This window comes from Eurosta solidaginis, chromosome 2, assembly GCF_040869045.1.
Source record: "Eurosta solidaginis isolate ZX-2024a chromosome 2, ASM4086904v1, whole genome shotgun sequence".
Lineage (NCBI taxonomy): Eukaryota > Metazoa > Arthropoda > Insecta > Diptera > Tephritidae > Eurosta > Eurosta solidaginis.
Genome location: NC_090320.1, coordinates 32954843 through 32982633, shown reverse-complemented (window position 1 = coordinate 32982633; position 27791 = coordinate 32954843). Strand labels below are relative to the sequence as shown.

At 34.0% G+C, this 27791-nt stretch overlaps 2 protein-coding genes and 1 long non-coding RNA gene across 18 annotated transcripts in view; 2 read left to right on the top strand and 1 right to left on the bottom strand.

Moving 5' to 3' along the window:
- The window catches only part of LUBEL (Linear Ubiquitin E3 ligase), a 36616-nt gene extending 29735 nt beyond the window's left edge, over positions 1-6881 (bottom strand). For 2 of the 13 annotated variants that reach the window (XM_067764854.1, XM_067764865.1), the window contains exons 1-2: positions 6667-6880; positions 1968-2410 (exon numbers count right to left, since the gene is read on the bottom strand). The gene's annotated coding sequence lies outside the window, so the exon portion shown is untranslated. Of the gene's footprint in view, positions 1-1967; positions 2411-6469; positions 6486-6563 lie in introns of those variants that run through there. The other 11 variants (XM_067764864.1, XM_067764863.1, XM_067764866.1 and 8 more) reach the window with 10 other exon arrangements.
- A 417-nt stretch (positions 6882-7298) lies between these two features.
- Positions 7299-27791, top strand: part of LOC137239489 (uncharacterized protein KIAA0513) — a 33831-nt gene continuing 13338 nt past the window's right edge. The window contains exons 1-5 of one of the 4 annotated variants that reach the window (XM_067764839.1): positions 16295-16440; positions 20651-20839; positions 26104-26167; positions 26229-26342; positions 26410-27306. In XM_067764839.1, the coding sequence (XP_067620940.1) occupies positions 20681-20839; positions 26104-26167; positions 26229-26342; positions 26410-27306 (1234 nt within the window). In that variant the 5' untranslated portion in view covers positions 16295-16440; positions 20651-20680. Of the gene's footprint in view, positions 7407-16294; positions 16492-20404; positions 20840-26103; positions 26168-26228; positions 26343-26409; positions 27307-27791 lie in introns of those variants that run through there. The other 3 variants (XM_067764837.1, XM_067764838.1, XM_067764840.1) reach the window with 3 other exon arrangements.
- On the top strand, positions 16458-20089 carry LOC137239495 (uncharacterized). Its single transcript, XR_010949400.1, has 3 exons — positions 16458-16575; positions 17166-17650; positions 20075-20089. It is a non-coding gene; the product is annotated as an uncharacterized lncRNA (long non-coding RNA).

Here is a 27791-nt window from a genome sequence, read left to right as displayed (position 1 = left end):
GAGGTAAATCGCGTCGAACATTTATTATTTATTTTTTTTTAGTAATTCCTGTGGAACTCCCACTTTAACACTCCACGTGTTGGAAGCCGTTTAGCTTTTCTTTCTAAATGAAGGTAGATCCATTTCCAGCTTGTGCTGTGGAATAACATAGGTATCGTCAGTGGCCTTTTTTACTAAGTCGTCGGCAGGTCCGTTTGGCTTTACCTTTCTCAATGAAGGTAGATCCATTTCCAACATGTTCTATAGATTTACCTCGCTGGCCTTTTTTCTATGTCGTCGCCAGAGGTTATTTGAAATATATATAAAAGTAGCAGACCCGGCAGATGTTGTTCTGCCCTAAATTTGATGTATCTGCATACATTTTAATAAGCTTTTTCCGTCTAACTCTGCCCTCCCCCCTCTTCACTTTTTCCTAATCCTTTTATTCACTCCACCCTCCGTCTTTTACGCTTCATCTATCTCTATCTTCGTCTCATTCTATCTCTTTCTTATCCTCCTTCTCCTTCCCTCTTTTATCTTCTCTCAAATTCTCCTCATTCTTCTTCATCCCTTATTGCCAGTCCCAGAGGGTGATATGTATTTTGTTCCAGTTCCATTCCGAGTCCCAGTCCCCTTCCCACTCCTAGTCTCAGTCCCAGTCCGTCTCTGGTCTACTTCCTCGAAAAAAGGATCGTAAATACTAATATAGGCAAATTTATATACCATATTTCAGGCAAATCGAATAGCACGTATGTAAATAGGTATGTGGGTATTAATAATTCATGTCCTAAATTCAGCTTCACATGCATATTTATCAGTTTTGCTAGGTTGGTGCGACTAAATGGAATATGACAATGAAAATTACTTTAAAGCTCTCAGCAACAGCTTTAATTTGATATCCATACTACACACACATTCTAGGGGTATACGGGTCCACGTTTTGGCCTATATCTCGAGACCCTAGTCACCCAGGGGCATGAAAATTACTCTCTACTAAAGCACTCATCAACAGCTTTCATTTGTTATCCATATTCTATAAACACATTCTGGGGGTATCCGGGTCCTATATCTCAAAACCCTGTGCGTCGATCGCAACTAAACCTATGTGTAAACCTCCGCGTGAGGTATACGCAACTTATGTGAACGTTTGAACAAAATCGACCGACGCATCTCTTCAAACACCGGCCACAAACTAACACACCTTTTAGGCTTTCTTTTTATATATAAGATATATGGTACATATAAGAGGAAATTGGCATTTACAGATACTGACACCTACCGGAGGGGTCTCGGACCTGTTCTTCTCAAGACTCGATGAACAAGTTTGTATAATGGTTTAGCTATATTGATGTATAGTTTTTAATTCTATAAGCCTCACACAAACGGACATTCATTTTTATATATATAGATTATTAGATTGGAACCCAAACCTATTTGCAAATCGTGATGAGGCACCTCTAAACATAAAAATAAAAAGTGTATATACTTAAAGAATATATTTTTGGAATTCCTGCACAATATTTTCACCATACCAAAGGGATTTTTTTTTAATTGTCCCACCCTAGTGAATATGGCTCACACATCTGAGAACTTTTTGGACGTGATCAGGGGTGATACGCTGCCAATCAACATCTTATATTTTGCCCATAAATCATTAAGTTCATTGAAAACATAAAAACCGTTCATTGCATTTTTGTGCCACCCTAATATATATGATCGGAAAATATTGTGTAGGCGTTAGAAACGGCGTATGCAAAGGCAATGAATGACAAATATTTTGCTTGCCTAAATTTGCTCTGCGGAAATCAATTAAGAGCCACTGAGCGACGCGACGACAGTTCACCAACATAAGAAAAATTAAATTTTTAATTTGAATAATTTTAATTTAGCTCACTAATTTGGTCTATAAAAAACAACAAAATTTGTTTGCTCATAATATATTGCTAAATCAAGATGTAAATAATTTCAAACACACGGCAACAACTTACCGTTATTTGGGCCGTTTTCTACACTGCTTAATGCAACACTTTGTTTTCACACCAAAATGCAATTTATGTATAATTAATTATAACTGTCACGTTTTACCCAAACAACACACACTGACGCACTATTAAATATATGTCGTTGACAGCTAAATTGTTTATGTGTATACGTTTGTTTATATGTGTGCGTGCGTTTGTATATCACTTTTATATGCCGTACTAATTCCCAAAATATGAACAAGAAGAAGATGTGCAAGTTAGCCAGCCGAGGAGTCAAGCACCGGCCACGACAAACAAACTAACAGCGAAATCAACTAAATCAGCCAAGCCCAGGGAGCTACTGCTCTGTGTTATTTTTGAAAAATTTCTGTGCTATTTTTGTAAAAATTTTCACTAATTGTATGCGTTGCAAGAAGTTTTCGCTTTTAGCAAATATACCAGCAACTGCACTAAATTGAAATATGCAAATTTTTATTAAGTTCACTTAAAATTTTTATTTATTTCACTTTTCACTTTGGTGCGTCTATAAAATATTCCAAAATGTTTTGTTTTCGGTGATTGACAAGCATATAAACGCTTTTATTTATTTATGTGTGACCACTGATCAATATGTATGCATGTATGTATATAGGGCTATCTATTTATACATAAGTGCATATGTGCATGTATACAGCTGCGTTCAAAGTAATGGGATCACCATCAATTCAGAATGTTAAACTCTCTCGTAAAGAATGCAATGGATTTCGATAGTCGACAAAAAAAAGTTTTTGATAGTCTTACAATTTTTTTTTAAACTTAAATAAATTTGTTTAAAAAATAACAACTTATTTTTGTTCAATCTATGTAAGTTATTTCACATTTTAAACCATGTTAAAGCAATTTAAATTTTTCAATATTTTTAACTATATGAATTAAAATTTCTTTTTATAGCAACAATTGTTTTCTGTAATTCTGAAATTTTCAATGCGTTTTTTTTTAAATAATTGTTTTTTTGAATGAACACATACATCTACAATTTTCTACTAAATTTTTTTAGCAAATTTTTTTTTTTGATTTTGATTCGTATCTTTTTTGTTAAATTTTTTATATAATTTCTTAAATTTGAAAAGTTTTCAGTTTTATTTATAAAAGTTGAATAGAAACTGTTTACTTGCATTTATATAACTAAATTTTTTAGTTTTTTTTTATAATTTTGAAATTTTTAAATGTAGATCCTTTTTATTTAATTTTTTTAAGTTTTTTAATTTTTTTTTAAACTTTAAACAGGATTTTTTTATTTAATTTTAATTAATAATTTTTTTTTTAAATCGGTATTTCAAAACATTTTTTTTTTACTTTTGCAGATTTTTTATTTTAAGATTTGAATTTACTCAAGCATATTTAACAATTTCATTGAGTTATATATATATATTTTCAATTTAAATGCATTTCTTTTTTATAAATTTTGTTTTTCATTTGAAATTTTTTTTTAAATTTTTTTATTTTTATTATTTTAGTTTTTTGCGTGTCTTTATAAACTTTTTAATTTTATTAGTTTAATATTTATTTTAAAATTTTAATATTCTCTTTAGATTTCATAACTTAAGATGTATATGTTTTCTAAATTTTTGAAATTAAAATTAATTTTTATTTTCTATAATGTAAGTAGTTTCATATTTTGTTAAAAACATTTTCTTAAAAATTTTTATAGTTCTTATTTATTTTTTTTAATTTGAATATTTAAACGTTAAACTTTTTAATATCTGATTTTTTCGTTTTAAGTTTTAAAATTTTTAAATATTCTAAAATTTGTTTTTCAAGTTTCAACTTTCGAAAACGCCTGGGTTGAAGAAAGCCTTTTCTCAGATTTTGTTTCAGAAACGTGTTTTCTGTGCTTGCATTCAATATATTTTCATTAAACTGGGGTGTTTATGAAGTTTTGAGACAGTTCGTTCTTCAAATAATTTCCGCAACAGGGCGCTATTCAAATTTATTCTGAGATAGAGAGTTTTCGAAACGGCAGTCGAGATAGGGTGATATTCCACTCAGCATTCGATATTGTAATTTCAATATTTAATTTTTTTAGTGTTGAACTCTTTAATTTTAAGATAAAAGTTCACCAAAGCAGATTTAACAATCATTGAGTTAAAAAAATTTATTTTTAAAGATACATTTTTTTGTTTTGTTTTTTTTTTCTTTATATAATAAATTTATTTAAGTTTTTACATTTGATTCATCCATTTTTTTTATAAAACATTTTTTTTAATAAAATGTGTTTAATGTGCTTTGGCTTTTATTCGATTAAGGTTCTTAAACTATAAAATTAAAATTTTTTTTTCAAAATTAATATATTATTTTTTTTTAATTTTTGATAGACTTTGATTGTTTTAAATTTTATTTGTTTAAAAAAAGTTTGGGTTTTTAAGTTTCAAAACAATTTTTTTACTAAAATTTTTTTTTTTTATTTATATATTTTTTTATTAGTTTGATATTTTTTTCAGATTCTAAATTTGTAATATTTTTTTTAGTTTTTTAAGTATTGAACCATATTTTTTTGATATGTTGCAATATTTTTTTTTTGTTTTAAAATTGGAAATGTTTCTAAATTGCTTAAAATTTTAAATTCAAATGCAATAATTTTTCTATAATGCACTTAGTTTTCAAAATTAAATAACATTAATAAAATTGGAAATGTTTCTAAATTACTTAAAATTTTAAAATTAAATGCAATAATTTGTCTACAATGCACTTAGTTTTCAAAATCAAATAAAAACTTCTTAACTTAGTAAAAATTTTTTTTATGGTTTTTTTTCATTAATAAATTTCAAGTCAGAATTTTTCTGTACCGAAAATTAGGAATACAAATTCCCGAAATGTTTTACGGTGTTTTATTTGCTATTTATTACTTTTGCTATTCACTACTTATTTTCATTTTATTTCAATCTGGTAGAAAAATATTACCTTTTGCAGGACGAATAACCACTTCATTAAATTTAATACAATTTGGTATTTATTAATTTATTAAGTTTTTATTTTAAGTGTTATTTACTTTTAACTTTAAAATTATATATATTTGTTGGCAGTTCTTTTCTATTAATTTATTTTGTTTTCCCTTAAAACTGTTAAAATTTGGAATTTAAAAATTTCTGTTACTGAAAAACATTTAGTTTTAATATTTAATAAAAACTTTTTCTATCATAATTTTTTTTAGTTTTAAGACTTTCTGAGTTTTTTGCTAAAATTTGAAATAATTGATCATAAAGTTTTAAAAGTTTTTCTAATTAATTTTTGTTTTTGAAATTTTGAATCTTTATAGTTTTAAACTTTATAATTAAAGTTTGTCACTTTTATTGTGTATCTATACAATTTGCAGCTTAAAACAAATAATATTTTAACTAATTTACTCTTTTTTCCTTTTGTTTATAAGACAATTTTACATTTAAACTCTTTTTAAAATTTTTTAATTTATAAAATTCAAAGAACTATAAGGTAAGAAACTCAGAAATTTTGGAAATTTTTGTAGGGTTCCTTCTTTATTAATTATTGTAATTGATTAACAATTGTTTTTTTGTTTTTATCGGCCTATAGATAAATGATTCAAGGTTCGATTCGAGCTCAAGCAAAAAAGCTCAAAAAAAAAACAATTGTTAATAAACCATGAGCACTTGGGAATCTCAAACAATGTAATTGACAATAAACAAAAATCCAGCATTATCAGTGATTTGCACCAGATGGCGCAACACTGAATAAATATAGTTGGTAAAAGGAATAGAAGTAGCAAATTTGCCAGTCAAAGAAACCACCGCTATATAGCTAAATGGTTAGCGCAGCGTGCCTAAAGCGTACTGATGATGAAGGCTTATCACCCTTCGAAATTGATATATCTGCGTAGCTATGGCAGGTTGTCTGAAACATTTTCTACTTACTATTCCAAAAACAAAATACAATTTTTCAAATTTAGAAAAATTTAAAAATAACAATAACTATCATTAGAAAAAAATTATTGTTCTGGCCTTGAGCTCGAATCGAACCTTGAATCATTTATCAATAGGCCGATAAAAACAAAAAAACAATCGTTAATAAACCATGAGCACTTGGGAATGTCAAACAAAGTAATTGACAATAAACAAAAATCCAGCATTATCAGTGATTTGCACCAGATGGCGCAACACTGAATAAATATATTTGGTAAAAGGAATAGAATTAGCAAATTTGCCAGTCAAACAAACCACCGCTGTACAGCTAAATGGTTAGCGCAGCGTGCCTAAAGTATATTTTCTTTTCTTAAGTATGTTGAATTTATTTTTTTATTTAGCTTTTTTATTTTTTAAGTTTATTGTATCTGTTTAAAATTTTTGTTGTATTGCAATTTTTATTATTTAAATTTTTTAAAATTGTAATTGAAAAATATATTTGCATTCTTCAATATATATATATATATATATATGTAGATTTATTTAGCAAGAAGGCTTTCAGTATTTGTTGCTCCTATTTCTTTGTCGACAGCTGTAAAATGCTACATTGCGTACACATTTATTTCCAAAAATAAAATTTTCTTTAAACACTTTATTTCAGCTGTGATATGATTTTTAAATCAATGCACAAACACACTTTTTTGATTACTTTTACACGAACACGTTACTTTGTTTCAATGGAAAGACCGTTATTTAATTAGAAAAAAACTCGAAATCTGTTTTTAATTATATACTATTCTATATATTTTTACATTTTATATCGGCACAAAATTACATTTGTCATTTAATTTAACAGACAAAATGGCGAAATAATGTCAAGCGATTACATAACTCGCGCATTCTATCGAGCAGAGCACTGCGGCACAAATGTTGTCTGCTTCCGTTTCGGCGGCTGGTCGATATCTAATTTTCCTATTAGATCGTCTCGATCGTCTATCTTCTACTCTAAAACTGAATATCTATTCGGTTTTTCATGCAATGCTTCCTCACTTACACAAAATCTCACAAGAATTATTTATTTTATTTCAACAATGGTGTTGTTAGTATTGTTTTATTGTTGTTATCGAAAGCGAGGACGAGCTCAATTGGTAGTCGGAAATTAGAAAATTTCGCTCATGTTTGTCGTATTGTCTCAAGTGAATGACGAGCGTTCTGGTGTCGTTTAATAGAGGCAATAGCCGGTACGTTTTGTTGCTCTCTTCGTCATAGTCACATTGTCGGCGGTGTTGTCGTCATCTTCGCATGCTCGTGATTGGAAATTAAAAAATTTAAATTTTGTATACTTTTTTATTGCAGATACATACGGGTGTACTACATACATAGGTGCTGATAGTAGGCGCGAAAAGATAATTTTTTGAAAAGCTATTTTTAAAGTAAATACGTTCTCGTGCTTCGATTATGATTGTGGAAATTACTCTTTGGAGCTTATTATCTTCTTCATGTGCAATTATCTGTGCTCACGGTATGGCGGATTTCAGAATGCATGCGTGAGGTAAGTGTAAGCAGGGAAAGGACAAGAAAGTAGAGTAAAGGAAAGGAAAGGAACGGAAAGTAAATTAAAGGAATGGAAAGGAAAGGAAAGGAATGGAAGGAAAATGAGAGGAGAAGAAAGGAAAGACAGGAGAGGGCAAGAAATTGAAAGAAAGAAGAAAGGGAAGAAGAAATGAAACAGTAGGGAAAGGAAATGAAAATATAAGAGGAGGAGATGAAAATAAATATTAGAAGTGAAAACCGAAGCCCAAAGCGAAGTCGAAGTGTTAACCGCCTGTTATTCCTGAGTTACCTTTTTCTTATCGAAAGAGTACGGGCGTGTTATCTATTCTTATCGACGAATTATAATTTCGTTATCGGTGTGTTATCGATAGGGTTTAGACTCGATTCTTCGAGTCCGCGATTTGATATTGAAGTGTTATAAACTTGCCAGTGATGTTTATCGATTTACTATCGTAAAGTCGTCAATTATTTGTCGAAAATCATCGTTAAGTTTTAAAAAAGTTATCGTTTGGCTAACGAAAAGCTGTTAATCTGTTACTGTGGTGTCACCGATTTGCTGTTGGCGTTGTTGTTGTTCTTGTAGCGATAAGGACACTCCATTTAATATGGCCACATTGAACCTTTTAAGCTATACAGATGTATATCGATTTGTTATCGGATAATTAACAATCTGTTATCGGCGCTCTATCGATTTGTTTTCGACGACCAATCAATTTGTTATGAAATAGATAAAGATGAAACCTCAATATAAAAGCGATGATACATCTCTAGTCCGTCCATAACCAGCCGAAAGGAACCAATAAAAAGTTGATATCTCGAAGTTATTAGTTAGGAAAAATTCAAAGCTTTATAAATAATCGAATGTTTAGTCTAATTCATATGGGTAGAGTGCATGTTGAAAAAGTGAATGGCTGGCTTTATCTAATCCTCCTCAACACACGTTGGGTTTTCAAGTTTGGAAATACTCCGTAGAAGCACAAATTAACGTCCCTCAAATCTCAGTAAAGTTTCGAATTTTAGAGCATATTTATCTCATTCGCTTAACATGGCCTAGTGGACTACGTTCATATCTGCATAAATTTCATAAAGCTCATCGTTGAATTTTATACGATAGTCGGCTTTGCCATCCATAAATCTTCCATAGAATTTTTTCCTCGCTCCGTTATTTGATGTTGTCAGTATCCTTGCTTAATATGTATTTTACTATTCGTACCTCGTCATAGTCGAATCATTACTTTCATCGTATCCAATTGCGTGCTCGACTTTAATACCTTTCCTATGTGCGCCATCGCTGTTTCCATTGAAAAGGGTAGAAAAGTGTTCCCTCCTTTATCTAAGCAATAATTCAGAGTCTACTTATCACTGGCTTTTAACATACCCTGCAAAAAATACGATTAGTGTAGGATGAATCCGGGATGAGTCGCAAAGGGCAAAGGAGTATGCGACTAATCCCAGTTTTGAACTCTTTGTATGCGATGAAATATTCCCTTTTGTTTGAGCATGTTCTATGAAGAGACTAGTTGTACCCAATAATACCCGAAAGGGATGGATAGCACCAATCCCCTTTGTGCCCATATGCGAACATATGAAGACTAGTCCCTTTTCTGTTCAATAAGAACTGAAATAGCGACCAGTCGCATTTTTCGTGGCAGAAACACAATCGAAGGGTTTGCCAAGCCACCAAATCTATTTGACGTAAGTTGTTTGCACGCTTTTCAAAAAGGAATAAAAAATATTCTCCGCAATTTTAACCCTAACTTCGGCGTAGTCGTTAAGTCCTAGTGATTTAGGTTATTATACGGCTCCGCATTTTTCTTAAATAATTCGACTCAATCGCCTCTAAATTTTATTTTACTCACTCCGTTGCTGTTTTTAATATTTCTTAAAATAAGCTACATTGATTTCAAACTGACTAATCCCAACTGTGGCCGAAAGTTATTACCCAAATGAACACAAAAGAGATCAATCGGAGACCAACCTCTTTAGGAATTAATCGCACGATTTTTTGCGGGGTATTTTGTTGGTAGCTTCTTTACGAATACATATATAGAACCATACACATCCCACTCAAAGCACGTATGGCTTGTACAATTCACAGCGAACATACACACGAACTGCATTTTCGGCCTGTGACTTTTGTGTCACATTTTTTAAAATTTCGTTTTCATCATTTTTTCATAATGTACCTAAAGAAGTATAACTTCAAAAACAAAATAAATACAAAAAAGTAAGTGCAAGCAAATAGAAATTTTAAACATATAAACTAAAGTAGATTAAAAAGGAATATAAAACAAAACTTAACAAGAAGAAATCATTAAGAAAAACGAATTATATGTACATATATATGCATTTATTTTTTTTTTACAACACATATTTGTTTACTTGCGCACAACAAATTCTGTTGTATTGATTGTAACATAAACAAAAATCATTAGTGTTAAAAAGCCGGCTACCTAAGAGGTGGGTGTGGAAAACTAAATTTAAATAATTGTGCCAAGGTTCTTAAATTAAAAAAAAAAATTATGTGTGTGTGCTTTGTATAAAAGGGAAATTTAATCTATACCAATTGAAAAGTTAAGTTCTCTCTCGGCAAATGAAAATCATACTCTACAAGTAACTTGTCGTACCCGGCCTGCTTTATGGTGCAGAAGCATGGACCATGACAACATCAGATGAAGCAGCTATGGAAGTGTTCGAGAGAAAAGTTCTTCGAAAGATTTATGGACCTCTACGCGTTGGCGATGGCGAGTACCGAAGAAGATTTAACGGTGAACTGTACGAGCTCTACGCAGACATCAACATAGTCCAGCGAATTAAAACGCAGCGGACACGCTGGCTAGGCCATGTTATGCGAATGAAAGATGACGCTCCGGCCAAGAAAGTGTTTCTATCGGAACCCGCCTATGGAAGCAGAGGTAGAGGGCGGCCCCCACTCCGCTGGACTCCGATTTAAGCTCCCTTGGTGTGACCAATTGGCGCTGGTTTGCAGAGAGAGAGGCGCGCCTTGTTGGACGTCCATAACCGTTTCAACGGTTAAGCACCCATTAAATAAAAAAATCTATACCAAATCAACCAGAAATAATCGGTATGTATGTATGTATATATTAATCAAAAGCGCTGAGTAAAATTTTTACAAATATAAACATAAAACATAATCATCATAAACAAATGCGCAGTGTGTAGATTGATTGCGTGACTGAAAAAAAATGCCAAAATTAGGTCTTGAAAGATATTGACATTTGATTTTTTAAATGAAGTTTATTTATTTGGAAATCTTAATTAAGTTAATTACCTTAACTGCTTTAAGCGCATACAGCTCATATTTCAAATTTCCATTGATACATGCAGTTTCTTTCACTAAAATTAGTCTTTTGGAGAACATTTCTCTCCAACATGCCAAAGGAAACCTCAGCATATAAATCATTTGCGCCCATGCACGAACGGAGGAGAAGGACGACGAGGTCATAGACGCATTCCACGAGCACCTAGAACGCATATAAGAGCGCTGCCTCCGCCATGATAAAAAGTCTTGCTTGGCGACATTAGCTCTAGAATGGGCAAACGTGTTTTTGGAAGAAAAGAGAAGAGGCAAAAAGGTACGAATGCGGTGAGCGGTCGATTGACATCAACGATAAATGTCGTCCGGGCCAACTGAATGTTGTTCTTCTTACATTTTGTATTTTTGTCACATACTTTGAGGAGCAGAAATATTTTAGACAGAACAGACAGTTAACAGAAACTCTGTTAACACAACAACAAAAAACAGTACAGACTATTGGGCCGCTCGAGAGCATAAGGATACGCTTACACAGCCACCGATAAACCGAAAAATTGCAATCGGTCGGACTGGTGCTAAAATTGCAACCGATTATCGGTCGGCAGCTTCTTATTTACATTTTAGTTTTTCGCAAAAATGCGCTTGCTTTTATGTGCTTATCCCATAAAGGGTGTCTGTTTTGCATGCAGTTAATTAATTTTTCACTCCATCGCACAAATAATTAATTTTTCACAGTAAATGCACGCAATTTAAGGAACAGAAGCGGACGATAAAATTGAACACGAGTGAATTTATCGGCAGTGAAAAACGACAACGGCCGACAAACAATTCGGTGATCGGTTAAAATTCACACACCAAAGCGAATCCATACCAGGTATTGGCAAAGCGAATTCAACAAATTCGCCGTGCTGAAGAATGTAAAGTCAATACAAAATATTCATTAATTTCGATTAACTGACATATTGCAGTACAAGGCGTTGTATGGAAAATAATAAAGAAGAAGCAATCAGCTGTTGGGATAACAACACCTGGTACTGAATTTGCCTTGGCACACACGCTCATATAAATACATGTGTTTATATTTATCGGACGCTTACGACCGGCATCGGGCGATCAAAATCGTTGGATGTGTAAGCGTACCCTAAGCGATTTTGAATGAAAATTTCGGAAATGTTTTTAGCATACACATACAAACAATTTTGATATTTGGAGCTATATTGAGCCATAAATTGAGTTGGAAAACTGTATAAGTCAGTAAATAGAAATTAAAAAAAAAATTTCTTTGCTGATTTGGATTTAAAAATCTCAAAAAGATTTAGGTTGAACTGGCCGCTCCATGAGGACCCTCAAAAAGATTTGCTTAAAACATAAATTTTATGCGGTATTAAGTTAACTTGTGAAAACAAGAACATTTGTCGAATTTTGCAATCTAGTTACAATTTTACAATTTGATCTGAGCGCCACATGTCGCACCGAAAGCAAATTAAAAAATATTTGTGCTTGCCTGCCTATCCCAAGGAAGAACAATTTCATATAAATTTCCTTTAGTTTTATTTACAAAAAATTCTACCGGCGCGCCGACAAAGTGATCGGCGTAAACCTCTTAATTGAATGGCTGGACTTCAGAGTATCACATTGTCCACAACTTATGAATATGGAAACATATTGTTGACGTCAATGGTATTCGGGAAGATCCGCGGTTTTTTCCTTTAAATCTCGCGTATCGTTCAGAAAATTTCGGGATTAGCTCCTTGCGGTGAGAGGGAGAAACACTTAAAATGGTCACAGTTTTGTAGCGTAGTTTCACCGAAGGCGATGTTCTGGGCTAACTCTAATATCCGTCGTCGGCACGATTTCTTTAAATCATTTGGGGCTACATGATGGTCACGCACAAAGGCGATTTTCAGTTGCTATCAATTATCTACTAATAGTCATGACTCTCGTGGCACAGCTTTAACGATTACCATCAATGCTGGCTTATTGTTGATCGCGCCAAAGGGCACCTTCAGTTTTTTCGGTTGTTTTTAGGAGCTAGAATACCCGACGTGCGAACAGTAGCAATCCCGACCACCAGTCGGTAGCACGCATCCTGGCCCTTATACCATATACCAGCACAGAAGCCACAGAACTGCGACTTCGAACTCATACCTTCGCTGACGTCACTTTCCTAGAAGCTCTAGGTGTAGCTGCGCAGAATTTCTGACGGATGCTTTTGTTGCGCTATGCTTCCGAACTACACCAAAAAAACACCTTGAAACGTTAGGGAGTAACTATTCGGCCAAGGATGCTGCTCTCGAAATCATAAGCGGTCTAACTCATGGGTGAAAATCGTATAATCCTTGGCGCATCTACATAATTTAAACTTTACAAGGACCGTGGAAAAAACTTTTAAACTGTAGACCAACATTTGCAGACGTTAGTGGTGTTGGATACATTGACTTCAATAGTCTTCGTTTCCGGCCTTATGATATAATAGCTCATTATGGATGATCGCCTTCAGTTTTCAGACTAGTTCGACTATCCCCTACGTTAGGTTAAAAAATGTGTTTTCACATTTGTAACAGGAGCGCTCACGTGTTGATCATATTTAAACATAGTTGATAGGCTATATCCAATGTGATTCGCTACAAGGGACTTGTTGAGGATAGGGCCGCCAACTTTAGGAAATGTCAAACCGGGAGACTTGGTTGTTGAATGATGAAGTGTGAAAATCAAAATTAAGATTTCAGATGCTATTTTATAGTTCAGCAAATAAAGAGATTTTTCAAACCCTTCTCATACGTGTTGAAGGTATATGCAACTTAAGTGTGAGCTGAGAATCATTTCAAAGGAGAATTTAAACCCCTGGAGCCTACTAAAGGATTTTGCATCACTGATTTCGCTTATTCTTTCAGCCACTCGGGACACAAAAGATCGCGCCTTTTTCGGGTAACTTGCTTTTTTAACAACTTGAGGACAATTTGAAAATATGTTCGACTTGGGACATTTTATTTAAAATCATTGTTATTTATTAATTTTTTGAAAAAATTATACAAAGTGAGTATTTAAATTTATTAAATAACTTTTCTTTAAGTGTTTTGTTTTAATAACTTGGTGAATTCGGTGATGCTAAATCCGTGTTAAGCTTGCATTTAAAGCGCCTGTTTTCTCAAATAACTTTTGAACGGTTAGAAAGTGTCAAATTTCGCATCCCTTGATAACCCGTTCGACCAAATCGGACCAACTTTCGAGATGAACAATAATTGGCCTAGACAGTCTTAAAAGAGTAGAAAATACAGTAACGCGCCGAACGCCGCCGCCGTGCCGATATTTATGACATTCGGCGGCGGCGTGTGAAAAACGTCGCGAATCGGCGGCGGGGGCGGCGTATATCTCTAATACATATCGATATACATACATATATCAACACATACATACTTAAGTTAGTATGTACGTAAGCAATTATTTTCAATATTAGATTTATTTATTTTCTGCACAAACATCAATCACAATCAATGGAGTATTTAATGAAGAAAACAAATTTGATTTTGCCACAAATTGCAAACAAACCAAAATAAGCCGTATAATTTCATAAAATATAAGCCGAACAATTTCATATATAGTACTTGCTTCCGTCTTACGAAATTACCGAATGTAAACAAAACGAAGAAAAATATTTGCTGGCAAAAAAACACAAGAAAAAAGATGCAAAAAATTAAAAAAAGAAAAACAATAAGAGTACCAGTGAGATTTTCTTTGAAAAATATGAGAGAGAAAAAAGAGAGTGAGTATAAGTGGAATAAACAAACGACATAAATAGTGAAAGCTTTGTTAGGAAAACGCGAGAGAAAAAGTAAAAATTAAGAAAATGTTTAAAAGGCTTGCCGGTTGTGTGCCAAAAAAGCTTACTCAGGCAAGCGAATTCAAACAGCTGATGCAATGTAAACAAAAATCAAGAGTTGCACATATGCCGTGTAGGTCTATGCTTGTTACTCGCTGAGTTCATATTTATTATATAAATAGGGTGGTTTTATCTCATAGGGTAAAAAAATTGAAGGTTCTTTAGATACCTCATTTAAGTTTTAATCTTTGGCTTATTGTCCATTTTGATAATTTTTTTCAATAGACATTTAAGGCATAAAACTGAAACTTTTTTATCTATATGATATACACATTATGGTGGTTTTATCTTATAGGCTAAAAAAATTTCAAAATTTTTTTGGGGGCACTCCCCTAAAATGTTCCATTTTGTTAGATTTTAAGATTGTCAAAGTTTGTGCACAATTGGATGATGTTAGCCCGTATCACTGGGGCCACTGTAAAGCTTGGTTTAACGCCCCCAGAGCGTGTTTAGCACCAAACCAAGACAAGACGCGGCGAAATAGCTTTAGCCATTCCAGAGATATGGGTCACCAAACTGCCAAAAAATCGAAAATTTCAAAACTTTGTGGCCCCAGCGGTACATCTTCCAATTGTGCTCCAACTGTGGCCATCGTAAAATCTAACAAAATGAAACATTTTAGGGGGGTGCCCCCAAAAAAAATCCGACAACAATTTTTTAAAACCACCCTAGTATACATAAATATTTAGATGTTTGGAGTATGCGTGTGCATAGAAATTGTTTTACTACAAATTATTTTTGTTGATATTTTCTTTGAAGAGCTTAATTCTATGCATTGTAAGGCATGCGCGTTTTCTGTCTCACATATGTGTGCTCTCATTTCTCTTGCTGCTCTCATGGTAACAATTTCTTTTACTTGCACTCTCTACCTATGCTTTTTCGCTCTTTATGCATTTTGCTTTACTCCACGTGCTTGCGTTTACCTCTCCAAATTAATGCGCCTAAAAGTTGGTCATAATTTGACATATTATTCATATGCATGTGGATACTGACAAAAGTTCGCTTGGTTAGTAGCTCAAGATTTGTTTCTTATGCCTCACGAGACTTATTTTAATGAAATTTATGAGCGATATGATATATGAATTTGAGAAACGGACAAATTTATTTGGGAAATGGACAAACTGATTTAAGAAATGGTCAAATGTATTTGAACAAAGCGAAAACGTATTTAATAAATTATTATTATTCAAGTACATTTGACCTTTTCTCAAATACATTTTCCCTAGTCTCTAATGCACTCAGTAAAGGGGTAGAGCGGCCATTTGCGCAGCAGAATATCTGAACTACCGGCCTGTGCCCCACTTTTTTATCCAGAAATTTTCCGATAACAAAATTGTCTCTAATCATCCCGAAAACTATCTAGAAATAACACCAAAATGATGCAGAAATAGTTTTGAAAGTGTTCCGAAAACCATTCCAAAGAAGTCTTGAAATGATCTTGAAGTGATCTCGAAAGCAATTCTGTTTGGAAATTACCACTAAGTAGTAAGAGTAGACGAACATTCGGTAGCCCCCCTCATTACTGCTTTAAATATTAGCAACGCGAATTTTTAGCAGCTTAGCATATCATACACTTTGTAATAACCACACACACATACACGCATATACACACTATTAGAGACACATTAGAAATCTCTCCAATATACGAGCCCACCAAATGTTTGAAGTGAGCTTAGCCTTGTCAAGTATGGCGAGAACGAATGGACATTCAGTGTTCCTATGACCGCGAGTTGCGCAAAAAGATGAAAAATTCAAAAGCGGAGGAAAAGTGTGTGGTTTCCAGAAAAAATGTGATGTTAAAGAAAAAATAGTGCCATAAAAATTAGAAAAAAAAAAATAAAATTTTTTTAGTAGGAGCTAAGAAAAAATTGAAAGGTGGAAAAAGTGCCTTGGTTTATTACAAAAATAAAAATAGCAAAAAGCGAAGTATAAATAAAGTGAAAAGGAAAAAGCGTAGCGGCGGCAAAAATTTAAAAAATTTGCTTGAAAATTTTGGTGAACTTTAAAGATGTCAGCATTTTTCTTAGCTGAATATTACAATTTGCATATTTTTTTTCCTTTTCCATAGATATTTTTTGTACTACCGACTGTTTTCTTTATTTATTGTAAATTTACTTTTCCATAGATGTTCGAAATTTTTCTGTTTTTAGTTTATTAAAAAACTATTGTTTTAAAACTAGATTTTCAACGTATTGAAAGAAAATTCTTCAAGTTGCTTAGTTTTATTTTTCAATATTTAAAAATTTGCTATAATTCATTTTTTGTTTTTTGTTCAAATAAAATACATTTTTTCAGAAACTAATTGCAGACTAAACCATTTCGGCAATTTTTTCTGTCATTTTATTTCTTTTTGTTAATTTATATTTTTTTTTTTATTTCACTTTTTGTTAATATTAAACAAAAGTAAATTTGAATGCAAACCAAATATTTATAAATTTTTTTTTTAATTTTATATTGGTTTTTCATCACGCTTAATTTCATTTCCATTTTCTTTGAGTTTTTCTTTATACTTTTCCAAGATTTTTTTGCTCAAAGTCATAACTGCATTGCTACACCCCTTTGTGCCATGTGCTAATTAAAGAAATTTGTTTTCTCTCTAGTCTTTCCCTCCGCGTTCTTTTGTAGTTTCGCATAAAAATACAAAAAACTTTGTTATATTCGCCATAGCCGCTTGGTGGGCCTTGGTAGGCGTGTCTCTTACTTGCTAAATTATAACCTTCAAAGAATTGGCATCGTGGAAAATAAAAACGAAATTCAAGCTAAAAAAAACTGACCGCGTTTCACCATAGAGGCCTGTATGCGCGCACACACACACGCACGTATATTTGCAAAGCAACGTAAGAAAATACGTACAACTGCAACGTTAAAAATCGATAAAACATCAAAAAATAAACAACAAAACGTTAGTGCTGCTGCTGCTAAGCGCTCAAAAAATGTCCGCAAACACACACACACATTCATATATTCGCACGCTATTTTGCGTTTGAACAATTGGCTTATATGTATGTGTATGTGTATTTGTTCGAAGGCGAGTGTGCAGAAGGAAATTTAGCAAATGCTTAATTATAGCAGAAGTTTTAAATTGGTAAAATCAGCTGTGTTAATGTCCCTAATTGTGCATTGAATGTTTATGTCTTATAAATTAAAAAAAAATAAAATAGTAACAAAAAAAGGGGAAAACAGCAAGTAACCAAAAAACAAGTTTCATAAAAAAAAAACAGCAAATGCTATAAAATCAAAGTACCATATATTTATTTTGAAATTTTAATTACGAAAATTTATGAAAAAGTTTAAAAATTTTAGAAAATAGATATTTAAATTATATATAAAATATTCTGATAAAACAAAAACCATTGTTCCCAAAAAAATATTTCAATTATCAAATCAATAAATAAAAGATTTAAAATCATTTAACGTTGCAAGAAATGCTTTTCAAAAAAAAAAAAAAAAAACCATAAAATGAAAAAAAAATTAATAAAGAGAAATAAAATAAAAATTAAATGTTAAATTTTTAAGGCAAATTATAAAAATTATAAAAAATATTTAAAAAAAGAAATGCTAAAGAAGAAAATTAACAAATTTATCAAGTCAATTAAAAAATATGAAATCAATAAATATTTGTGAAAAATATTCAACAATAACATAGAAAAAATCCCAAAAAAAAAAATGATTATTAAAGAATTATTTACATGCCGAAAATAAATAAGAAAATTTTAAACATAATTATATAAAAATAAAAAAATAAACCCCTAAAAAAATTAATTTATGAAAATATTTAAATAAATACACAAAATAAATAAAAACATTTAAAATTAATATATACATATATATAAATAAAATATATTTTATAATACAAAACAATAGGGCAAAATTTGAATAATTTATGAAAAGATTTGAATAAATACACAAGGAGATTAAAAAGATCACACAAAATAAATACAAAAACTCAAAAATAATATATACATACAAAATAAAGCCTCATTTGCTTTAACGAATACCTAAAAATAACAAAATAATAGAGGGGTACATAATAAATGTTCCACAAATAAAAAAATACCGATTGAATAAATATTAAAAAAAAAAAAATAATAAATAAATAAAAATTGTAGACACGTATAAATAAAAGATTAAATAAAAATTAAAAAACAAACAGAAAAATTTCAGTTAATAGAAAAATAAAAAAAAATTTAAAGTTAATAAAATAATAAATTTTTTAAACAAAAAAATAGTCAAAATATTAAAACTTAATATTTTAAAAAACGAAAATTAAAAAATTTAATTAATTTATTGCATAAAAAATATTCCAAAAATTAAAAAAACATTACGACTAAATAAATATTACAACAAAAATTAATAAATAAAAAAGGCATAACAGGCACATAAATATAAAAAATAAATAAAAATTAAAAATCAAACAAAAAAAAATTTTATTAATAAAATAAGTAAAACCAGTAAAATCATAAAAAATTAATAAAACTACATTTTTTAAACAACAAGATAGTAAAAATACTAAAAATTAATATCTATAAAAATTACAATTAAAAAAAAGAAATTATTACATAAAAAACATTCCAAAAATTAAAAAAATACCGATTAAATAGATATGAAAAAAAAATATAAATAAAAAAGGCATAACAGACACATGAAAATAAAAGATATAAACAAAAATTTAAAAACAAAAAAAAAAATTTTATTCAAAAGCTCGCCTAAATATCATATCCACACCATTAGGAATAAACTACATACAGAGTGGATGTGCCTACATGGTGATCAAAAGGAATATAAATAAAAAGGCAACTCTTAGAGACCAAAGGCTTGCACCGATATGAATGTTGGAGATTCGAGTTCAACGCTCAGCTCCCGAAAAGCTAGCTGATGAAGAAGTGATTTTCAGAAACATGTCCTAGTAACCATCGCCGTTTGTAAACTTACAATTTTTCTCTAATATCAATTCCAAAAAAAATTAAGTTAATAAGAAAATGTGAAAAAAATTATAAAAAATTAATAAAACGATATATTTTTTAAAAGGAAAACAGTAAAAATATTAAAACAAAATATTATTAAAATTAAAATTAAAAAAAAATTTAGTTAAATTATTACACAAAAAATATTCCGAAAACTAAAAAAATACCGATTACAATATTAAAAAAAAAATTATTAATAAAAAGGCATAATAGACACATATATATAAAAGATAAACAAAAATTAAAAAACAAACAAAAAAAATTAAGTTAATAAAAATATATAAACACAATACATTTTTTAAATAAGAAAATAGTAAAAATACTGAAACTTAATATTTATAAAAAATTTAACAAAAAGTATAAGAAAATAAAGCAAACAAATACCTTAAAAAATAAAAAAGAAAAATAACCCCCAAAAACATACAAATAGAAGATTAAGATTAAAGAATGCTGATTAAAAAAAAAATTACAAAAAAGGCATAAACATACATAAAAACAGTAGAAAATTATTTAAGTTTAAAAATTTTCTACTGATATAATTGCAGAAAATTTTGATATAAAAAATGTAGTAAACAATTAGATAAATATGTGTAAGAAAAACTTTGAATGTATAAATTTTTGTATGGACTTAAGAAATAAATACAATAAAAAATCCAAAAAAACAAATCTCAGCAAATAAGAAAAAAAAAATATTTGAAACTTAATTAAAATTTATTTTATATTTAAAAAACCAAATATCCAATTTATAAAATTGCAATTTATAGAAGTCAACAAAAAAGAAATTAGTATTGAAACGCACTAATTAATCTCAGCTTTCACTTTAACTCGTATTCCGTGTGAAATTTGTCCATTGTAATCTACTATACACATTATAGAACAAAACAAACAAAAAATAATAAAAAGAACACCAACTAAAAATAAACACAAAGCACGCGCTAACGCATTTTGCCTTCATTTATGCAAACCCAAGGTCATACACGGCGTATGATCAATTAATTAAGTGCAGCCAGTGCCGCCGACACGCTCCAGCTGTATGAGATTGCAACATAACAACAATAACAACAACAACACCAATAGCTAAATATAGCAAACAATAAACATATTTTCTTTTGATTTTCAAGAAAATTACAACAACAACTTTTTAATCAACGATGGTTGATTTGAATACTTGTCCGCCCACGCCTCCAGGCGGTGAACGCTCAAAAATTAAAATCTTTATGGGACGTACACCGGGCATTGGTATATTGAAGTCGAAATTTTTAACGGTGCTTGGCAATAGCAATGAAATACTTAATGGTATTTCGAATAAGGTGAATGTAATGAAATAATAATGATTATACTGAAAATATTTATAAATTCAAAATGATCAGGATTTGTCAGATTAAATTATTGAGAATGTCGATTATACATTCGATTTTGTGTTTATTTTAAGCTCTTCGAATGCCCATTGGCAGACGGGAACTTTCCGTACCTATACTTAGAAATCTCTGCAGGTGGCCTTTAGCTGAAATTGTCCTCAATGCCGTCATAATAACCTTGAATTTATTTGAGGCCAAGAAGTCGAATATCGCTTATCTTCAAAATTTTACAAAGCTTGGTCAACACATACGGGTAGGAGCTTGATTACTGAACTTCTCAACTCATGGAACTCATGGAAAAGTTTCTGTACGGACATAGAGTGCTCCAGCGAAACAGCACGGTTGAAAAGAGTTCTAGCAAGGGGAAACGTAGTCCAAGGACTAATAAAGAAAGAGAACGGGGAATGGTCACGTAATAGTGAGGAATCCCTTGAAGTGCTTAGAAGAGTCAGCAGACATCACTCACACTTCGATCACGGAGCTAGTAGTGCCGGGCTTGGTGACCGATACCAAGATAGAATGGGCAGGGAAAACGTTGTCTAAGTTTAAATCGCCGGGCCCAGACGGTATATTCCCGGCCATGCTACAAGTTTCAAGTATGGGGATCGTGGAATGGCTTAAAATAACATTCGATGGGTGCATAAGGCTGAATCATGTACCGCACTCTTGGAGAATTGCTCGTGTAGCTTTCCTATCAAAGGCGGTGAAGATCGGTCACGTGTATCCCAAAGACTATAGAACCATTAGCTTAACATCATTTTTGCTCAAAACCTTTGAGAGGCTGATAGATGTACATAAAGTCCAAGGTGGATGAAAAGCTGTTCTCCACAACACAGCATGCGTACACCAAAGGCAAGTCGGTAGACACTGCATTGCATAGGGTGGTAATAAGCATAGAGAAATCCCTGGAATATAAGGAGTATGATCTAGGAGTCTTCTTGGGGCTTTCAATAATGTTTGAAAATGGGCGATTATGGATGGTCTTAATTACATTAAAGTACATCCTGCCTTAATCAGATGGATCGGCTGCATGTTAGATTGCAGAAAGATTACATCACAATGGGGATTGTACGAGGCCACGAAATCAGTGGACAGGGGCACGCCGCAGGGAGGGGTGCTATCACCTCTGCTGTGGACGCTGGTCATCAACCAACTGCTCAGGCGATTCGATGAGGGACCCATAAAACTTACGACTTACGCAGATGACGTTGCAATTGTCATAAGTGGAAACTGCCTTCCAACGATTAGTTCTTTGATGGCGCTTCGGGATATTCATATCTGGGCATCTAATGTCGGGTTGAAAGTCAATGCGGAGAAGACGGATATGGTCTTATTTACAAAGAGGTACAAGGTCCCAAATTGGACCAGGCCTAAGTTAGGAGGGGTGACCTTACAGGAGAAACCTTGCACAAAATATCTAGGAATCATCCTAGACAGTAATCTGTCATGGAAGGTCAACGTGGAGGAGAGGGTCAAGAAGGCCTCAACGGCACTCTATGCATGTAAAATAATGCTGGGGTGTACATGGGGCTTATCGCTCTCTCTTTCTCATTGGGTTTTTACAGCGATTGTAAGCCCTATTTTATACTATGGAGTTCTTGTTTGGTGGAAAGCCACACAAAAAACAACATACCTCAAAAAATTAGAGGGGGTATGCAGACTATCGATGCTTAGCATTACGGGAGCCCCGAAAACAACCCCGACGGCTGCACTGTATGCCATTCTGCACATTACACCTGTATACCTGGTAGCAAAGAACATAGCATTAACAACCGCAGCCAGGCTTGGTGCCTCGGGGCAGCTTGAGCGCCGACCATATGGCCATAGTAGTATAGCGTCATCAATCACAAGAGCTTAAGGCCGCAATAGATGTGGACGCTTGGCTCAAGGGTGCGCAAATGGCGGAAGAGGCGATACATGTGTACACAGATGGTTCCAAAGTAGTGGAAGGAGTAGGGTCTGCGGTATGCTGTGCTGATCCGGAAATAAGCAGATCCTACAGGCTGCCGGATTACTGTAGCGTTTTCCAAGCGGAAATATTAGCCGTAACGAAACCCTGGAAGAGAATAGCTTATGCTGTAACCGTGTTAACTTTTATATTACCAGTCAAGCAGCAATTAAGGCAATAATCTCGCATAGCACAGCACCTAAATGCATGTAAGAGTGTAAGGCGTTTTGGGGAGAATCAGGACAGGAAGAAGCATACATCTATATTGGGTACCAGGGCATATGGGAATAGATGGGAATGAAAAAGCTGATGAACTAGCTAAAACAGGCGCATCCCTTGAAGCTTGCCCCGTAGACGTACCAATTCGACTGAGCGAGATTAAGAGAAGGCGAGAGGTGCATATGATCGACCAAGCAGGAAAGGCGTGGGTTTAAGCGCGGGGCTGTAAAGTGTTGAAGATTATGTGTAGGTCTTACAATCTTAGACTAACAAAGTTGCTTCTAGCATTATAATGAGGGACTGTAGATTCAAGACGGATATTCCGACTGAACACTGCCTTCTGGCGTCACATGCCTTTAAATTAGTCTTGCTCAGTGATATCAGATGTAGGAAATGCGGGTTGGAGGAGGAGCTATTAGGAGTGATACAGCTGTCAGATCTAGAAGCAGCAAGTGGCTTAAGTCCTAGGAAGCTTCTAGTATTTGTCAAGAGGACGGAGCTATTTTATAACATAGGTCCTGGTTTTTGATAGGGGTTTTTAGTTTGGTCGTTAAAACAAACTTCTGGTAACACTACGGACTCATTCAGTCTATGTTAGGTATTCATGGACCGGCCAGTTCAACCTAACCTAAGATGGCCTTGATAATGTTGTCTTCAATTTAAGAATGCCCTAAGAATGCGATGGATAACCCCAGCTCCTGTGTTGTTTTAAGCTCTTATTTGCTACAGCATTTAATTTTACCTGAAAAGCTTACAGAGGCATCACCCGCCTTACCTTTACTTTACGTAATTTCCTTTTAATTTCGCCACAGAAATACAAATCCATATTTATAAAAAACCCTTGCCCGTATTTGCTTAGTTTCCATTTATTAAAATCCTGTGGTCGGCCAGTCAGTAAACCAATTCAATACCCACCCACATTTTTGTATAAAATATCATCGTACACTTGAAATTATTCAATAACGCTTAGCATTTTGTCTTGATTGTCAAACGCTTTGGCATCGGCCGACTAACCAGCCAAACAGCTAGCTAGCGTCTCACCCACCACCCATTGGACATACACACCCATCCAAAAATGGCAAGCCCATCAGTGTCTGCAGCGTCATGGTTAAGTTCAGGGGCGCCAAACAGGTCCATAACCGCAGACAAACCGGAATGTAGATTATAGCATACTTTGGTTTTGTCGGTATTTTAATTTTGAGGTTTTTTTGTTTGTTATTTTATGATATTTCATTTGGTTTTGGGGCAACAACAACAACAACAATTTTTGTTGCCAATGGGTTTTACCACCAATTCGATTGTGTCATTGTCGAGGCCATTGTGCATTGCTGCAACTGGGTTAAGTTCATGTTAACAAAATACTATTTTTGTAGATAAGATGGTTCTGATTGGAAAGTGAAGGTTGAATGGATGGATGTGCAAAAATTATATTTGTGAGGCGTCCATGGTTTGGTGAGCTTTGTTTGTTTAGGGTATCAAAAAGTATGTCAATATTTATTGATTTTTCAAAATTTTGGAGGAGCACTTATTTTTCTAGCATCTACCGTCTCACATCTCCTATTTTGTAGGGTTCCTATGATATCGTCCATTAATGCGTGTTACACATCCATCTGATAGGGTTCATCGTCCACCACCCTCCCTTCAATGTCCATCGTGTATAGCCCATATTTCACAGTGCATCGCTTATCATCCATCGTCCATCTCACAGTCTTCAACGTTCTTATCTCACAGTCCATCGCTTGTGGGGCACTGTCCATCATAGATTACCCATTATCCCTCATAAGTCGTCCATTATTCAACGCTCAACGTTAGTCATCCATAGCCTTTCGCCTTTAGTCATCTTTGGTCGCTATTGACCATTGATCGCCCCTTAACGTCTATCGTTCATAGATCATCGTCCGCGGTCCAATGGCATCTACTCTTCTATTGTCTTTTTCACATTTCTTATAGTCCATAATCTTTTATGTATCTCCAATCGTCCGTCGGTTAAAACCCTTCGTTTCTTATTTATCATCCAATACCAATCTTAAATCGCTCATTGCCCACCGCGGATTATCCTGCGCTAATTATCCATCGTTCCTCTTGTATTATCCACGATCCACCGCCCATCGTCTATCCGTCATCACATTCCCAGTCTTACATTGCCCAACGTCTATCGTGTTTCGTCCCATGTAACTCCTACATTCCATGTCGCTCATACACCATCTCTCATCTATCATACATATCATCTATCATTCTTCGACAATCTTACATCGTCCCCTTCCATCGTCATCCTTCTTCTATCATCTCGTGTCCAACGTTGACCCTCCTCCGTGTATCGTCCATAGTTTAATATCCGTTGTTTCTTATCCATTGTCCAACATCCATCCAGCATCGTCCACCGCCCGACGCGCATTGTCCATTCTTTCGTTCGCCGCCACTCCCTCACCCATTACCCATCTTCTGTCATCCATTGTTCATGGGCTTTGTCAATGGTCCAGTCATCCGTTGCCCATCGTCCATCATCCATGGTGCGTCATCTTTGCACATGGTCCGCTGTTCATCTATCATCCATCATCAACCAGTCATTGTTCAGTGTCCACCGCCCTTCGTCTATTCATCGCTTATCGTCTATCGTGTATTGTCCGTCACCCATCGCCTATCTTCCATCGTGATCCTTCATCGCCCATCCTCTATCATTCCCCATCCGCAGTGCATTGTTTATTATCCGTTGTTGCTTAACCTTGCCCATCATCCATCGTTCATAGTTCACCGGCCATCCTCTACTATCCATCGCTTATCTCTTGTCATCCTTCGCCCCTTGTCCATTTTCCATCGTCTATTATATTATCATTCATTATTCATCGCCAATATTTATGGCCCACGCTCCAGCGTCTATCATACCTCATCCATCGTATCGCCTATCTTCAGCACCACATCTTCCTTCGGATATAGGATTTATTCCCGCAGCTCGGGTGCCGATCTCCCTTGGTCTCTTTTTAACTCCAGACAAAGCGCAATCATTTCATTTACCAGCAAATTGATAATTTCTAAATTTTATATCTTTCAGCTCACACTCAGTATCAGCTCCAGCGAGTCCGAATATTGTGATGATGATGAAGAGGTTCCTAAATGTAAGCTTTTTCCCATACCTCTTGCAATGCAATTTTCCTTAACAACTCTCAATACCTGCAGTTGACGATTCCATAGATTATACAAAAATCGATTACGAGTTTCGTCGAGTAAAAGCGCGAAGAGCGCATGAAGAGATCATATCAGGACGGTTTCGGTATCCAAATTTATTACCACGTAAGTTTCTGCGTCTAACTTCTTATAGAAATGAAATTACTTTAACCACCCTTTGCTTCCCTTTTAGGACCCCGATTAGAAGCTACATGCACCAAAACACGCAATAAACCACGACGCTCCGTTTCGAGTTCATCATCTTCCAGTTCATCTTCGTCTTCATATTCCGCACCGCACATTAATCGTTCGCACATGAGCAGCAAAACACGTTCGAATTCCATCGAATCGCGTCACTCAGGCGGCTATGGACTCCCAGGACGTACTATACCCGGTGCACGACGCAGTGAACTCGACATGCAAAGAGATCTTACATGTATTACCGATTTTTTAAGCATAAATGCTGCTATGCCCAACACGAAAGCTGGTGCGCCACATATTGATGTGCAACCGCCATCCTCCGACCGTGGTGATGGCAATTCGCCAGAACAACGTAATCAATCTACACACTTACACGCCGCCACACCCACCATGACACACTCAGCCACTAGTATGGTGGTGCCACCACGTAGTCGTAATTCGAATAGTAGTACAGTTACCAGTTTACGTGATGATCCCGATGTGCAAATAAGCCCGAGTATAGAGTCGACAGACTGGCGCAACTTTATACGTTCTGAATCACAAAATTCTGTGCCCTCATGGGCTTCTTCCATCAGTTTGGATTGTCGCGTTGGCGAAGAGCCGGTGAAAGAGTTTATGAAGCGGTTTACTGAGGTGCTCTTTATGAATGCTGCCGCAATTGGTTTGGAGTTGAAAGCGGAATTTGGTGCATTGACGCGTATCGATGCGGGGCGTCAGTGGTTTACGCGTTTTCTGCTCGAACAGAAAGTCAAAGTGAAACGTGTTGATGAGGCGACATTTCATTCGATGATACAGTACTTTGCGATTGTCTTGTTCGAGTGCAGAGAGTGCGAGGATTATTCACCGGCGGCCATAATTATGAATATCTGTTTTGTGTTCTACAACGAAAGTGAGTTTGAGGTGGATGGAAAATTGTTTTGAGAATTGATTTCAGTTGAGGGCAGAATGTAAAACATTTCGGTCAGAATCTTTCTTATTTAAGCGTCCAGTTAGAAACTAATTCAATACTGAGCAAGATAAAGTTTCTGTTATTCGCGATAAGATGGTACTCGTCTTGTTTTGGCTCCTAATTCACAACTGACATGTATCTATCACGCCCCGCTGTTGTTGTTGTTGCTGTGGCAGTGCTTCGTCCTATCCATTAGGCGCGACCGATCACAAATTGTCATCATTATCCTCTAACGGGAGTCAAAGGAAACTTGAAGTTTCAAAAGGGTAGGACCATAGTGAGAGGTGTGTTAGAGGCATTAGTTTCACATTACAATAGACATGTGGGGCCACAATGCAAGCACGACATATATTTTGTATGTCGGGGTTGATTCTGGATAGGTAAGAGTTTAACCGCTCCGCTGTCGAGCTTGTCTGTTGCTGGCC